This window comes from Anopheles merus, chromosome 2L, assembly GCF_017562075.2.
Source record: "Anopheles merus strain MAF chromosome 2L, AmerM5.1, whole genome shotgun sequence".
Classification (NCBI taxonomy): Eukaryota; Metazoa; Arthropoda; class Insecta; order Diptera; family Culicidae; genus Anopheles; species Anopheles merus.
Genome location: NC_054083.1, coordinates 33,441,092 through 33,456,734, shown reverse-complemented (window position 1 = coordinate 33,456,734; position 15,643 = coordinate 33,441,092). Strand labels below are relative to the sequence as shown.

Below are 15,643 nucleotides of genomic sequence, written 5' to 3'. Positions count from 1 at the left end.
AGCCACAGAGCACACACAAACAGCAGTGAGAGGAGTGTTTACACAGATTCCATGCCGTCTGGCTGCGTTTCCAAAATTGGTTCCATCGGTTGTCTAATTTTGTTTGAAGGTGAACATAATGGACACGATGATGAAGGCTGGCAATCGGTAACGATCTTTGCGGCAGATCGCGCAACGTGTTATCGCGTTTGACACTCATTGACTGTGCTCGTCCCACGATTTGCTTCATGAATGTAATTTAGGAGGTGAGAACGGCAGTTTAATGTGCAAATTGCTATCCAAATTGCAGTCATACGGTGCATTTTATATTACTCACAAGCCACAATGCGATGACCTCTAAGCGATATCATTACGGATGAAGTACAGAAAAGATCACATTCCACATTTTGTTTACACTGCGGGCAACAGTGATGGACAAAAAACGAGCTACAGTTATCCCTTGCCGTCTACCAAACAGCAACAGCTTATATCATGCCATACCGTTTGAAACGGTTCGGGGAGGGGGCTGTAAACGTCTAAGCACATGGCGCAGCACCACCGGCAGACATTTATCTTTACGATTCCCCATTGTTATTGCCCATCATCATCCTCATCAGCCGGTCGCCGGAATTGACAACCGTTTGTGGTAACAATTTCTTTGTTTTTGTTTTGATAAGCCGCTATAAGGTAAGCGTATGCGTATGCGTAGCAACGTGGGGCCAGTGCGCTGTGGGAGGGATTTAAACTCAACCCGTGATGTCGTGCGCAGATACTGCTATCTGGTCGTGTTTGGGGGAGTGTTCTCGGTGGTCCTTACGACTGGAGAGCTTTTGCTATTCAAATAATGGATGAGCAGATGTGAATGAAGCATACGGGGCGGCATGGCTGCGATACATTATGATACTGCATTATTTATTGAGTTTAAACTGGAATCGAATCTATCTGCAATCAGATCGGTATACATTTTGCGGGAGGTTTGTGCTGATATAGCATGATCATTCAATGCACAATGTTTGTGAGTGCGGCAGGGCATTAACTCATCAAACTGTACATGACTCTGGGGAAAACCGATGTCAATTGCATCGAAACGATGTAAAAAAGGTGCCGTTCGTCTAGTAAACATGAGAAATCTAACACGTTGCATCCACCTATGAGCTTTAGTAATGTTAGATGTGCTTGAGATGCAATTTTGGAACGATTGTTGTTAGTTCTGAACAAAAGTGTTCTCGCACAACCTTTACGCCTAAAGGTATGCAATGTGAAGTTTTGCTGATATGCATACAATTAAAAGCTGCATTCCTTAGTACGTTGAAATTAACAGTGTTAGTTAATTCAAAATTGGCGAAGAAAAAGAAATTTTAACATTCTTAATATGTTAGTAGAAAAATGCTATACAAAACATTCTTATAATCAGCAGCCTTAAGCGCTATATCGCCTACTCGCCTATTTTGGTGAAAGAATCAAACCAAACAATCTTTGAATGTATTGTTAGGCTATGCATCTTCCCATTGAACGGTTGGACAGTAAAATATTCTATGTTGACTATTTTTTATGAATAATTTGGATTTTACAGCAATCACTGGTTGCATTACCTAAAATAGATGGACAAAACTCACCTGTCGTTATTGATATGTGTTTCTTCGTTTAAGCTCAATTATTCTACTGATGACATTATTAACGCAAGATTTCAATACCTTTCTCGTATACTCCTCAGAAAGCTTCACACACCGACCGTCACTTCAAGTTCATCTACTCTAACTCTACACTGCCGTTGTTATCACTCTTCACTTCACTCCATCGTCCATTTAACAGCAATCAGACGACACTTTTACTTTCTTCCTTCGCTGCACTGCACTGGACCGTTCGCTGCGACAGAAGGTGAAATTAAATTAAATACGGAGAGCAAAAGAAACAACCCACCAGATCAAACCCACAGGGCTACAAACCGGACTAGGGAACCTGTTTAATCACGCTAAAGATCACGTGTGTTTGCTTATGTTTTTGTTCCGCTTTCGCGTTACATCGCGTTCACGTCATGTCGGACGGGGGAGAAGTAGAAGAAAAAAAACGCTCCACCAGGCAGGTAAAACCAACAAGCTGACAGATTCATCACCTGCAGCATAGAATTGGGAGTAGTTTTTTTTTCTCTTCTTCATCTTCTTCCGCTCACTCGTCTCGTGGTGATGCCTCGATGCAACTCTCCCGCGGGGTCTCGGTTACGCACTGCCGTCGACAAGTTTCATTGACGGCGGTGCTTGTTTTATTTAAACCTACCCATTAATGACAGCTTGGAGTTTGTTTTTCACTTGACAGACGGACTCGGGGGTCCATGTACTACCTGTGTCGGTTGGTGCACACATCAAGAAGGGTAAGTACCTTTGTTCCAATTAACTGGACGGCTATTTGGTATACCTCCTATCAAAGTTTGTAAGCTCACACGGTAGCAATACGAGACAACCCGCAAAAAGGGGTTGAATTTGCGCTTGGATTAACTAATCATGCCCATAAATGGTTTTTAAACATTCAACGTAGCAAACTAACCCGAGCAGGCACTGGCCAAGTTCTGCACCGATCTTCGCTGCTTCCTTGACACGTTAATGAAGTCGTTGAGGTGAATTTTTCCGGTTACGATGCGATGGTCGCATGTTAATAAGGCAGGCAACTCGTCACCCTCAGAGCGAGCTGTTAGTCTTACCGTCTCGATCCGGTTTCGTCTTCGATAGCACACGTACACACACACACTGTTTGTGTAATCTTTTCAAGCTTGTGGGCTATCAATTGAGAATAAGTATCGGTGCGGCGCGCAACTTCCCTGCAGCCTGCGTTTATTATCATCAATTTTCACCGGCAAAACGAAGCGAATCACCTTTGATTGTTCATTATCACCTATCAAGAAAGTTTTGTCCGTCCAACAAATATTGAATTTCCCAATCTATCTGTTCTCACATCGTGATTAGATGGCGCTCCTGCTGTTAACCCTTGATGAAACAGGCCTATTTATTGGGCTATTTAAGTCAAAATTCCATTCCAGTGCTACTGATGTACCGGACACTTTCTCACATGCAAACCTCTCACGATAACAACCTCTCAATATGCGTATTATCAGCACGAAACTCTATCTTCCCTCGCATTGGCCAGGTAACGCTCCGGGATGGGCCAGACGTCAGTGCAATGTCATCGTAACGAGACGATGTGAGGGGGTTAAGTAGCTGATTGTGGAACGCTAATACCTATTTGCAAACAATCTTTCCATCTGATTGCGCGCTCACTGCTGCTTTGGGCTCTGCGCCAGCTACACTCCGTGCTGTTCCATTGGACGGTACACAAGCATCTTACCCGTGTTCCCGGCGTCTAGACGAGCTATAGAATGGATGCTACAGAGAGTAGCAAGCTAAGGTAAGTTTGTGAGGGTTTTTAGCTCCTCAAAACAAAACAAAAATCTAATCGATCTGGTGCCTGGCCTATGGAAGCGATGGGATCAATGCGCCTATGTGGATGTTTTGGAGACGGCGACGGTACGTGCTGGTGTTTTTGGCATTCTTTGGTTTCTTCAATGTGTATTCGCTGCGGGTTAACTTGAGCGTTGCGATAGTGGCAATGACGGAGAACCGGACCGTACAGTACCCCAATGGAACGATCGGATACGTGAGTAGAGCGAGGAGCTGTCAAGTGTGCTTCGGAAGTACTAAGCTCATCACCGTTTGCAGGAGCAAGAGTTTGACTGGGACTCCACCACGAAAGGATACATTCTGAGCTCCTTCTTCTATGGCTACATCTTTACGCAGCTTATCGGTGGTTACATCTCCAACGCACTCGGTGGGAACTATGTAAGCTACTTTACCAATATATCTCCAAAGATACATCCAAGAACATGTCCTCGACATCACATTAGGTCTTTGGCGTTGGGGTTGGTGTTACGGCCGGTCTCACACTGCTCACGCCGCTCGCCGCACACGCCGGCTTCGGTTGGCTGATCGCCGTGCGTGCCACCGAAGGCTTCTTCGAGGGTGTCACCTTCCCCTGCATACACGCCATCTGGTCCAACTGGGCACCACCGAGCGAACGGTCGCGCATGGCAACGATCGCATTCTCGGGCGTGTTTACCGGCACCGTCGCCTCCATGCTGCTGAGCGGTGTGCTCGCGGACACGCTCGGCTGGGAGTGGGTGTTCTACATACTCGGTGCCTTCGGCTGCCTGTGGTTCGTCGCTTGGATGCTGATCGTTAAAAAGTCACCCGAATCCGATCCCTACATTACCACCAAGGAGAAAGAGTTCATACTGGCCACGCTGCAGCGTTCCGCCGCTGGGGGAGAGAAAGTTCAGCATCCCTGGCGCGGCATCCTCACGTCCAAAGCCGTCTGGGCGCTGATCGTGTCGAGCTTTTCGGAAAATTGGGGATTCTACACACTGCTCACCCAGCTGCCCACATTCCTGAGAGGTGAGTGCTCGCTCGTGGGGTGTCGATTATTTTGCTCTTCTCCTGCTTGTCCCAACATTACACTACTTTCATTCCCCTCCCAGACACGATGCACTTTGAGCTGCAGGCGGCCGGATTCCTTTCCGCACTACCCTACCTAGTGATGGGGCTGCTGCTGAGCGTTGCCGGCTATCTGGCCGATCTCTGCCAGATCCGGCGCTGGCTCACGACAACCCAGGTCCGCCGGTACTTCAACTGTGGCGCTTTCCTCGCCCAAACCGTGTTCATGCTGGTCGGTGCCTACATCCTGCGCCCGGCCCCCACCCTCACCTGCATCACGATCGCGGTCGGGTGCGGTGCATTCGCCTGGTGCGGGTTCGCCGTCAACCATCTCGACCTGTCGCCGAAAAGTGCCGGCGTGCTGATGGGAATTTCCAACACCTTCTCGACGGTGGCCGGCATCCTCACACCGATCGTGTCCGGGCAGCTGACGGCGAGCGGGAGCGAGAACGAGTGGCGCACCGTGTTCTACATTGCCGCCGGGATCTATCTGATCGGTTGCGTCACCTACTGGTTCGGGGTGTCCGGGGAGCTGCAGCCGTGGTCGATCGAGGCGCGGGAAAGGGAGCGGGAAAAACAGCGCCAGGACGGTGGGCAGGGGTACGCGAACGAGGGGCTGGTGATGGAGCAGAAGGCTTAGCAAAAAAAAACAAACGGGATAGCAATGTAGCGAAAAGTAATTTAAACGCTCCGTAGGGCACGAAATAATTGGGCCAATTTTAGAGTCGCGTCTTATCTTTAAGCTGGTCTTAAGAAATGTCAAATGGTAGAGCCACAGACAATAAACGTCATCAAAACGGCACAATCATGCTTTGCCAAACAAATGTCTACATCACGAGCTTCTCCTGCTACTGCTCATAGTGTCGTAAAAGTTTGCATTTATTTCCGACCCACCCTAAAGAAACCACCCTCGATGTACAAGGTTATGCACCTCATAACGATGTTATAAAAATATGCATAAATGGTAAATTACGCTTCTAATAGCCTCACTTTGCTGCATACGCAAAATTGCGCACATTTCCCGCTTCCGTCCGCCAAAGCGTCCATTTGCACCTTCCGGTCATCCGGTCCGGACGAACGCGGCGGTCATCTCACTCGCTAATCACGCTGTAGCAGGGCGCCAATGACCAGCACAGACTGATGGATGACACAACCGCTCATCACATTACTCTCGTAAAATTACATCGGAACTAAACATCATCAGGCTTTAACCGCACCTGTGCCCCGTTCACCATGTTCACATGGCTGTCTAATATATTCGTTGAGTGTTTCTTCCCAACCCCTCCATTTCTCCAATAAGTTTGTCTTGTGATATTAATAACTACTCGATGCTTATCATCAATTATCGACCTCACCGTTTCGCTTTCAAACAGGAGAAGCCTTTCCACACTCACTCGCCTGACGCATGCTGCATGGAGAAAGGATAAATTAATGTTTTATGTTAATGTTTCAATTTCAAAAGGAAAAACAACCCACAAAAAAATCAATCAACACGCAGTAGGCGTTGCGAAATGGTCCTACACTCATCTGCATCTACTGTCGGGGCCGGTGGTAAATCTGTCAATCTGCGGTTAGCTTTACCCTGCATCCTTCTCCTGCGATGGATAACGCAGATCAAGAAATCGATACCAAGCAGGAGGAACTGAGGCGCAAAAAGCAGGAAAAGCTGCTCGCCAAGAAGGCCGCTGCACGGGAAGCACAAAATCAACTGTACCGGGTAAGTGGATCTGTCTTTTGTTTGAGGGGAGAAAAGGCATGCGAAGGGCGGATTGATTACGATCCGGCATCCCGCGGGACCGGTTTGTTCAATTATCGAGCCTGCCACTCACCGTGAGGAATAAGTTTTTGTTGGTATCAAAAACTACACACACACACATAATTAATTCAATTATGAAAAAGGATAGGACCACCTGAAGCGCGAGCGAGACTTTTCGGACCAAACCGAGCGGGCGTTCTTTGCGGACTGGGAAACGCTCTGCGCGCAGGTGCAGTCCGGCCAGCTGGTGGAAGAGTTACGCCAGCAGCAGCAATGCTTCGGGACGGTTTTTGACCGCAAAAATGAATGCATCCGTCGGTTGGTGGGCGCACAGGAGGAGGTTCAGGAGATACACACGAAATGTTTGGCCCGGCTGGGGAACGTACTCGACTACTACATCCGTGAGTTTGGAGAGCATTGCGTTGGAGGGGGCTGTAAGTTGGATGCTTTTCTGACGCTTAATTGACTTTAACAGGGCTCAAGGACTTCCTGACCGCAACGGTGCTGGAGCATTACGAAAGCGAGAGCCAAAAGCTTCTGAAAGAGTTCCGCGAAGAAGTCGAAAGCAAAGAGGTAGGGAACGAGTCTGCCTATGCCTCCAAGGGGAGGTGATCTATTACACAAAATAAGTTTTTCTTTTTCTTTCTTTTAGAGCTTCAGCACCTCCCAGATGGAGTTGCTGGATGCTTCACTTGCGGAACTGTTGTCCAAAATGAAGCTAGACGAATCGAACGATCGTGAGTGGTTGCTTGCGGCCAACAACCAAAACATAAGTGCAGTAAGCAATCGATACGTTATGCTAATAGTGCAAATTTCACCCTTCCACACGCACTCTCGTTCTCTCGCAGCAAGTGGAAAAGTGCGAAATTATTCGCGATCATAAGTTCACCGTAATGAGTGCCCTCTACCGGCAGCTGCGGGCAACACTTGACGACTACTTCCAAACCGTGCTGCATCCGGAGCGGCGAGCTGCTTACCATGGGCTCGTCCAGCGCACCGAAGACGATGACAAGATTTTCAGCAAGAACTGCTGTGAGATGGCGGTACTACAGAGCAAGAAGACACAGCTTGAGCATACGCTCAAGCTGGCCCGCATCGGGGGAAGAAGAAAGTTACGCACCCGGCACAACTATCGGCGACTGCTGGAGATGAAGGTGCTGCTGCTGAAGAAACAGCAACAGCAGCTAGACGACGAACATCAGCGCTGCCTCAAATGGATCTGTTCCTTCACGCATCAGCTTAAGAAGCTGCTGGCGGAGCATTTTGCTTGGGGTGAAAAAATTGCCAAAATGGCACTGATCTGTACGCAGTACGAGACGGAACAGGATCAACGGTACGCTGCCAGGTGGTACCAGCCGGAACCGGATGCCGGCAAGCGGCTGCACCAACCAGAAGAACACGACGGTACGTTTGATTACTTGATTCACAAAGTTAACCGTGTGGAGGCGATCAACATTGTGCTGCGGGAGGAGAAGCTCCGTTTGAAGCGCGAAAATGATGAACTCCAAACCAAATTCAAAGCCTACTGTGGACTGCACAACATTACCGCTCCGGAAAAGCTACACCTGTGTGGTCGCGGAGCAGACGAGCGTACGAGGCAACCGTGAATAACGCCGCGATAGAGGCGGTTACATTTAACTGCGCTTATCTTTAGTTTCACTTAGCTTTTATGCGTTTGAATGGTTGGCTTTTAGTTCCAGATTCTTCAAATCTTAAGTGTTGCTGTACCTTTTTGTCGGCTACACATCCCGCCCATTAGATTGTGCAACTCACCTGACGACATCCGGTGACACATCTACACCATTCGAGGCTCATCATGCAGCACAAACCAGATTTATCACAACATGACTCCGTCGGTGGCTGTGTCCACCTAAAACCATGCGTAGCTTTAAATTAACGCATCACTTTGGAGGCTCCCATACGCAGCCACCACAACCTAATCTGTATGGCACACTTTTGACCGACGTACAGTATTTACGACCTTCGGTTGGCACGCTTTGGTCGGTGGCCCGTGCCCCAGTCCGAGCGTTATGCTTGATATGGGTTGCTATTTATTTTTAATTTCAACACGTTTAGTGCATTTTCCAAACCCACTGTTAAAATCATTTTTCCAAAACCGCACTCGTGTGACAAATGGCATCGTTTTGCGTGCGCATTTGTATGCAAATAGAGCAGCTCTCAGCAGCGTGTGTTTCACTTTCGCGGTGCGTTCGGGTGTGTTTTGGCGTGCCTTACTGGCCGGGTTGGTTACGGCACACTCACTGCAGCAGGTGCAACGAGACGTTTAAGGCTGATTTTTCCAAGAATATATCGCGAAGGGATATTCAAATGAACAGTATTGTAGCAATTTATTTGAGACAGTATTGTTTCAATTTAAATTTCATATAGTGCGTGGGAACATGGTGTAGGTCAATTAATATATTTTACCTAATTTATTTCAATTGCTTTATCATTATGAAACATTAAAGTCTATTTATGCTTCTTGCGAAGTCTTCTATGCCTCTATGGAGTGAAAAATACTAACATTCAACTTGTACCTTTGTCGGTAGTGTACGTTTAAACCGCGCTTAACCCAATGCTTCATCTCACGCACGGAATCAACGGAGATAACATTACGCGCTTCTCTCGATGGAACGCTAAATGCTCTCCTTTCAGGCCCGCGGTTGGCTCTAATCTGAGCACAGCTGAAAGAGAGCGAGAGAGAACGAACACGTTTACATCGCAACCAACACTAGTTGGATCAGAATTTGCTCAGTCACAAATGTTTTTTTATTGGTTTTTGTTCAATGTTGGAATGTTAAGAAACAAGGACATTTAGGATCGTACTTTCGTAAATAAAGGAAATAAAATGTTGAACAGACCATTTAGTATTTAAAAAAAATAAACTTGCTGTAATATATTTTTTATCTAATATAATGTATCTAAAAAATAACTTCAACATTTGAAATAATTGTATTTAATTTCTTCAAAAAAATTGTCTCATCAAACCCAGACACTTCCGTTCTAGAAAAACTTAAAGTTTAATATTAACTTTAAAAAAATATTCGAACATAGTTTTCAATTTATTTTTTAATGTTCTGGGTCAAGTTCCCAATTCTTCATAGAGTCTACCGCAATCCTTACCTTACCAGAACTCAAAGAAATATAGTACAACCCATACCTTCAAAGTAACCAGTTCGTATTTATTATCTAGACATTTCTTTAATCATAAAATCAAATAAACGAACGAATGCCTAACTGCATGAATCCATCATCTTCGATAGGCTCACCCAAAACGATACGCTGCTCCGTGTACGCACTAATTTTATGTTTACGTTCAGCCGTTCATCTCCCGCAAAACATAAGTCCCGACCATTCGCTCTCCGAGCGACAATCCCCATTCGAGCCAACGAGAGCGACTGCACAATTCACCCTCTCTCACACGCAGCCTCTTTAGCACGAGACGCGAGCTCACCCTCCTACATCGCCCTGGCAACGCTACACGGTTGCTGAGAGAAGCCAGAAGAGGACGAGAAAAAAAACCCGCTCCCCACGAACCGCAGCAGGTCGCGAACTGTGCGCGCGAGCAACATGCAGCCCCGGCAAAGCAAACCGACACCACCAGTTCGATTCTTTCGTTCCGTGCGAGCGGTTCGTACGGTGTGTCCCGCGGTTTATTCCGTGTTTCTTCCGTGTGTCTCGGTATGTTTGTGTGCGTTTCTGTGTGAGTGTGTGTGTGTGCGTGTGTTTTTGGCGGTAAGCAACCAACCCCCGAACAGGGGGGGCAGTGGAAGAAAAGAGGGCAAAAAACGCTGACTCCGGTTCGGTTCTGGTAACCGGTTAGCCCAACCGACCTCACGGTTTGCATATGCCGCGACATGTACGCGCATTTTGTGGAAGAGAAAACTCACACATCAATGCGCTAAGGGAGATACTGAAGGAATCGGTGATAACTTACAAGTGAACGAAAGTGAAGACCCTGTGCTTTGCGTTTTATTTTTTTGAGTAGCACTGGAAGATTTTTGTTGAAAATAAAAACACACACACACACAAGTGCCCTCGAGATAAAAAAAAAACAGAACCTTGTCCCAGTCACCTTTGGCTTCTAATGTTGTTCTTCAAAGAGCGATTGCAGCAAGGTGTCATTGAGCGTTAGCTCGAGACAATGTTCCCTTTGCTGGGAGAAAGTGCTGACCACTGGTGTTAGTTAACCTTCGGAGAAGCTATCACGAGAATTGAGCCTCATCGGGAACGGAAAGTGTAAAACAAATCCGCAAACGAAAACAACAGTGAGTGTGAGTAGCGCTCAGCAAACTGCACCCTCGCTTGCATCGTCAAGAAGTCCGGGAACTTGCTGCTTTCGACAGTCTCAAGTGCCTCTCTGTGTGTGTGTGTGTGTGTGTGTGTGTATGCGTGTGTTGTTTGTTGGCGGTCAGTTCCAGCTCCTCCGTTCAGTTGCTTCCCTATAGCCAGTATCACCAGCAACTCTCTTGTTCAAAGTTCCTCAGGTTCAAGTCCACTTGGGCGCACCTCCTTATTCCTCAGCCCTTCTGCTTTTTGCTGACCACGCTTACACGGCACGCTCGGGTAGGTTGGTCGGTATCATTATTTGCTTGATTTTGGGCTTCACCGCTGGACGCAACGTGAACCTGGTGAATTTTTTAAGGGAATAAACATCGTCCGCGTATATGTGTGTGTACAGTGTATGTTTTGTGGCGAAGACCAAATTAAGCCCGGTGCGCACAAGTGCAAGAATGCTTTACTGCTTAACCGTCTCGTTAAGGTAACCTCCAGCTCCCGGAATCCGTTCGTCGTTCGTTACCTTGGAGACGGTTGAAGTCTTTCGTTTTCTCGCTCGTTTTCGCGAGGCTGCTCCAAAGTGTTTTCGACGCACTCGCCTCTCCGTTTGTAGTCATCGATTGCTCGAGTTGATTGATTTTTTGTTTTTGTTGCTTCCATGTGAAGCTGCGACTGTGTGTGTATTGGCGTTTTGTGAGTGATTATTAAGAAGAATTCATTAGTGGTCAGCATATCGAAATAGTGGTAAAGATTTCCTGTGTTTTTGACACAGTCATGTTTCTACATACAAAATCTGTGAACAGTGTTTCCTGACTGACGAAACATTCGATTGCATACTGTGTTATTCTTCCGTCTTACTCTTTGTCTCTCTCTACGCAGCAGAAAAAAAAATGTTACAAATCAAGAAAATTGTGATTGCAGGTTACCGTTACCATTACTATTGTGTTTCATTACGATTTTTCTCTCTCTCTCTCTTTCCCGTTGTCTTCATTTCATCCGCACCCTTGCTTTAAAGATTGTACAGTACAAAATTTCAACGCCCAGAAAGTGATACAGATCGGCACAGACGGGACCTGGACCGCCCGCGGCATGCCGCACCAGGTGGAAACTTCCATTAATGACGAATTGTTTGTAAATTTCGCTCGACTGAAGCAATAGTGCGACCTGCTCGTCGTTGTTAAAATCCCGAAAACGAAAGAAGCAGAAAACCTCCCCCAACTTGCAGCGAGGCTACTAGCGTGTAAGTCTGTGATCCTCTGCTGGAAAAAAAATAGTGAAAGAAACCGTGGTTTGTCGTTGTGTAGTGAAAAGTGTGATCGACAAAGCGAAGCGAAAAACATCAAAAACGAAACAAAAATTTGTGGGTGATTTGTTCCAAAATTCGTATCAACTTGCAGAACGCGGGGCCCAGAATACGGCAGCTTGCTCGGCGGGGCTCGGAAAATAGGCGGCTCGCTCGAATTCCTTACACAAGAACGTAAGTTACCGCTTCACTACTCGCAGGAGGGGTGTAATAGGGGTGGGTTCTTTTTGATGCTGGGAACGTTATTTCTTCTACTGTTTCTAATTATATCATTGACATTTTTCGATGCCAGTTTCCCGCCTGGCGATGTGGAAAGGGTGGAAAATTCTCTTCGCAATTAGCACATTACATTGACCCAAACTTTCAATAAGATTGCCAGTTTAAGACGGCTAGTTCATGAATAAATATTTCGTTTGCCATTTTGTTGATACTTTCTGCTCATTTTGGGCTGATGAATGACATTGGTTCACTTATTAATTGCATACCATTGCATGGTTGAATGTTTTCTTCTTTACAGAGGTTGAAGCTTCTGCGGGAATCCCAATGTTGCCCACGTCCCAATTTATGTCTATAATTCACGATGGCATTTTAGTTTGTTTCAAAAGACTGAATTAATTGAAACATGGGTTGCAAAATGGAAGAATGACTATAAGTAATTACTACATTTATATTTTCTTGTGGTAATGAAATTGATTGCTTATTGTGTTTCGACTGTGAAACAATTATTCTGAAATTATTGTTTTTTTTTTACTTAAGATTGTTGTTTTGATATTGGATGCAAGAAATACTGATTTGGCATGATTTCAAGATTTTTTGCTTTATGGTATGCATTAAACCTGACAGACCAACAAAAAACATCCCTGAAAATGCATTAAAAATACATCAGTACAAAAGTTTTCTTTTGTTGCTCCTCTTACCATCTCATAAACGAAACGAATTCATTGCTATGTATTATGAGCCTTTGTAAGTTGCACCATCTTCACGCACCAACACACAGTCAACAATAAAAATTCTTCTGCTGCAACGTCATCGGTCCAAGCAACACATTTCAGCGTTTGTCGTTGCTTCTCACTTCTCTCTAATAAAAAATAATACTTACCCTTCGAGAACATCCACAAACCGAACCGAACAAACCGAGACGCGTGGTACAACCTTTAGCTGCATTTCATTTCCACAAATGCAGCGGCACTGCACCATTTGCCGAAGGTACGGCTTCTGGCTTCTTCGCAAAGGCAAAAGAGAAGTTGCCAAACCGGAGTTTGACTTCCTCGAGTTTTCCTACTGTGAATGAGTGTGCCCGGTGGGTCCCAAAACGTGTACGTGGGGGCACGCACACAGGCACACACCAATAACCCATGAATTGCAAAAATTATCCCTCACCGGGAACATGTACCAACTCGTTCACACAAAACGAACAACAAGCCTGGGCCCCGGCCCGAACGAGCCCTCAGTCTGCTAAACTTCTCTCGCGAAGCTTTGCAAAAAAACACAGAAGGAGCAAAGAGAAGCATCTCAGAAGACGCATAAACACACACACACACTTCGAATAAAGCATAAATTCGTCCATACTACACACCACCCATGGGCCAACGAGCCCAAAAGCCTCGCACCGGGTCTCCGGTATGCTCCGGTTGGTTTCGCCACACAGCATAAGGCGCTAGGCATTAATAAGAGACGGCAGGCAATGGCAGTGGCAGCGGCAGCGGCAGCAGCAGCCAGCAACAACAGCAAACACAAAAACCCCATCCTAAGATTTCGAAAACTTGAGATCCAGTTTTGCCTCTCCGTTCTGTACGGGAGAGAGGGTGTCTGCCCCTGTCTCGCTTCCCCGCCCTGAACGAAGGGCTTCCCGATTTCCAGTTTTTGATACTTTGCCAGTTTTTCCATTCGCCGCTTCTGCGGGGCCTGCCTGTGAAGAGGACGGGCCCGCGATTCGGTGCATGATGGCGATGCATTGACGATAACACATTCACCCGATTGCACTTTCCGAATCGGCAATCGAATCGATTCAACCTCTTTTTCGTATGCTTGTTCGCTTACAGATCAGCGGCTGTAACCTGCATAAAGGGAACAAATACTTAGCGTCTGGAACGTTCTTCTCTCTCGCGTTCTTAATGTCAACATTATCTAGCAGAAGTATTTATGAGCTTGTTTGGCTTAAAAGCTTCACATAATTTCGTACTAATCCCTGCCGCCTTGTATGAGTCTGTCATCTCATAAAGGTTAGGTACGCAGTGGTAGTCGCCAGATTGGATTTAATTTATTATTCAGTTAGAATTAATTACAAAAGATTTCTGTGGAACGTATCTCCCATACTCCAAACGGTTCCTCCAAACAGTGGGATACCTGAAGGTTATTTATGTTAAAGCCCTCTCGCCATACACCACTGCCCAAGAAGTCATACTCGCAACCTGCAAAACCCTCCTCGCTCGCAGTTGTTCCCGCACAAACCACAGCCATTCGTTCCTTTTTAGAATTAAATTGTTTTAAATTGTGCCTTCTCGCTTATCGAACTCACGAAATTGGTCCAGAACGCACACGGGAAAGGTACGACGCCACGCCGCCGTAGCCAACATTCCTTCGTGGTCAGACTTTCTGGAACTTCGTTTTCGCCTCTTTCCACGCTGCTCACGAGCCCACCACGCGGGAACATTTCCGCGACCCGCAAATCCCCCAAGCATCCAGACCGGTTTTGGCGCAGCTTCTAGCAAGATCCAGGGAATCTGCTACACCGATCCGAGGTTTTGAGTTCATTTCGGCCACATTGTGCATAGGTTTTCCACCGTGCAGGCAAAAGGTCTCCCGCTTTGAAGGTCCCCGCTTTGAGGCTCTCCTCGCAAGAGGTGGCCAAAATGGAAAGAAAAAGGAAACAGGACAACGCTGAAGTTGCCGAAACGAAGGCGGTGAACCTTGAACGGATCAGCCGAAATATTTCGCAACCATTCGTAACGTTTTAGCGACATCGCGCGGATATCTTCACAGGCCCGCAATCTATGCTAATGAGCGATCTAAGACAAGAAGCGAACCAACTGGACCAAGTGGCTGATCTAGTCGGTGAAAGCCAACCTGGCAGTGTATACCGGATGCGTCCCGGAAGATTTGGACAGGAAAAACTACATCTTCAGCTAACGAGCATTCGGGATGCTGCTGTGTGGGGTGCGGTTTTACTGTTTGCCTTGGTAGCAGCACTCAAATGCTTATGGGGCAGCTCTTCTCAAAACTGCTTCAGACTTTAGACTCCACTTAGGCTCCGCATCTTCCCAAAATAATCCCAGTTTCGCTGATCAAGAGCCTTCTAGAAGCGACAGTGACGGTGCCTTGCTGAGATGCTTTTATGGCGCAAACTCATGGGTAAAAATAGAAAGAAACCAAATGAGCATCTTCATGATCTGCCTTATGTCTCACACCCACACCAACCACACCGCGTCCTCATTATTATCTTGCAGTAAAGCTTTTGATGTGTCTTACATGCTCACTCTCCCCTTCACTGCTTGGCGAACCTGTTGCCGAGCCGAAAGAAAACAGTTCAATGCCACACCGTTAACTAGCACTCCGGTCGTCCCGCATGAGTCAATGTAGTAAGATGGCGGGCGCCCTCTCCCCCCCCCCCACCCTCTCCGAAAGCTTCACCGGACGCCACATGTGTGTAGTAGTTCATTTGCATACCTCATGCTTTTTTATGTCTTTCATCCTATCGGGGCAATTTTTGCTTGCCACTAGGCAAAACTCACGCGGTAAAGGTGGAACAGGATGGATGAAACTGAGGGGACACAGGAGGAGGTCGTAAGACAATCTTAAGCTTTATGGCTTGTCGGTGATAGGTTTGAAGTTATCACCCAATCTTAGCTT

At 46.6% G+C, this 15,643-nt stretch overlaps 3 protein-coding genes across 7 annotated transcripts in view; all 3 read left to right on the top strand.

Moving 5' to 3' along the window:
- The first annotated feature begins 2,325 nt into the window (after window positions 1–2,325).
- Window positions 2,326–5,227, top strand: LOC121593527 (sialin-like). 2 transcript variants are annotated; one of them, XM_041915951.1, is made up of 6 exons: window positions 2,326–2,347; window positions 3,118–3,375; window positions 3,450–3,624; window positions 3,687–3,806; window positions 3,872–4,418; window positions 4,502–5,227. In XM_041915951.1, exons 2-6 carry the CDS (start codon window positions 3,347–3,349, stop codon window positions 5,095–5,097), a joined length of 1,467 nt encoding a protein of 488 aa, XP_041771885.1. In that variant the 5' UTR covers window positions 2,326–2,347; window positions 3,118–3,346; the 3' UTR covers window positions 5,098–5,227. The 2 variants fall into 2 exon arrangements, with proteins under 2 accessions (XP_041771885.1, XP_041771884.1); XM_041915950.1 differs by lacking the exon at window positions 2,326–2,347 and having other exon boundaries at window positions 3,030–3,375.
- Window positions 5,228–5,940: 713 nt separating this feature from the next.
- On the top strand, window positions 5,941–8,413 carry LOC121594495. The gene is made up of 5 exons (XM_041917797.1): window positions 5,941–6,174; window positions 6,362–6,614; window positions 6,689–6,786; window positions 6,866–6,991; window positions 7,062–8,413. The coding sequence occupies exons 1-5, from the start codon at window positions 6,058–6,060 to the stop codon at window positions 7,818–7,820; spliced, it is 1,353 nt and encodes a 450-aa protein (XP_041773731.1). The 5' UTR covers window positions 5,941–6,057; the 3' UTR covers window positions 7,821–8,413.
- Window positions 8,414–9,785: 1,372 nt separating this feature from the next.
- LOC121591529 (mucin-17) overlaps window positions 9,786–15,643 on the top strand; it is an 88,845-nt gene continuing 82,987 nt past the window's right edge. The window contains exons 1-2 of one of the 4 annotated variants that reach the window (XM_041912142.1): window positions 9,786–9,948; window positions 11,516–11,968. The gene's annotated coding sequence lies outside the window, so the exon portion shown is untranslated. Of the gene's footprint in view, window positions 9,949–10,346; window positions 10,488–11,506; window positions 11,969–15,643 lie in introns of those variants that run through there. The other 3 variants (XM_041912140.1, XM_041912141.1, XM_041912143.1) reach the window with 3 other exon arrangements.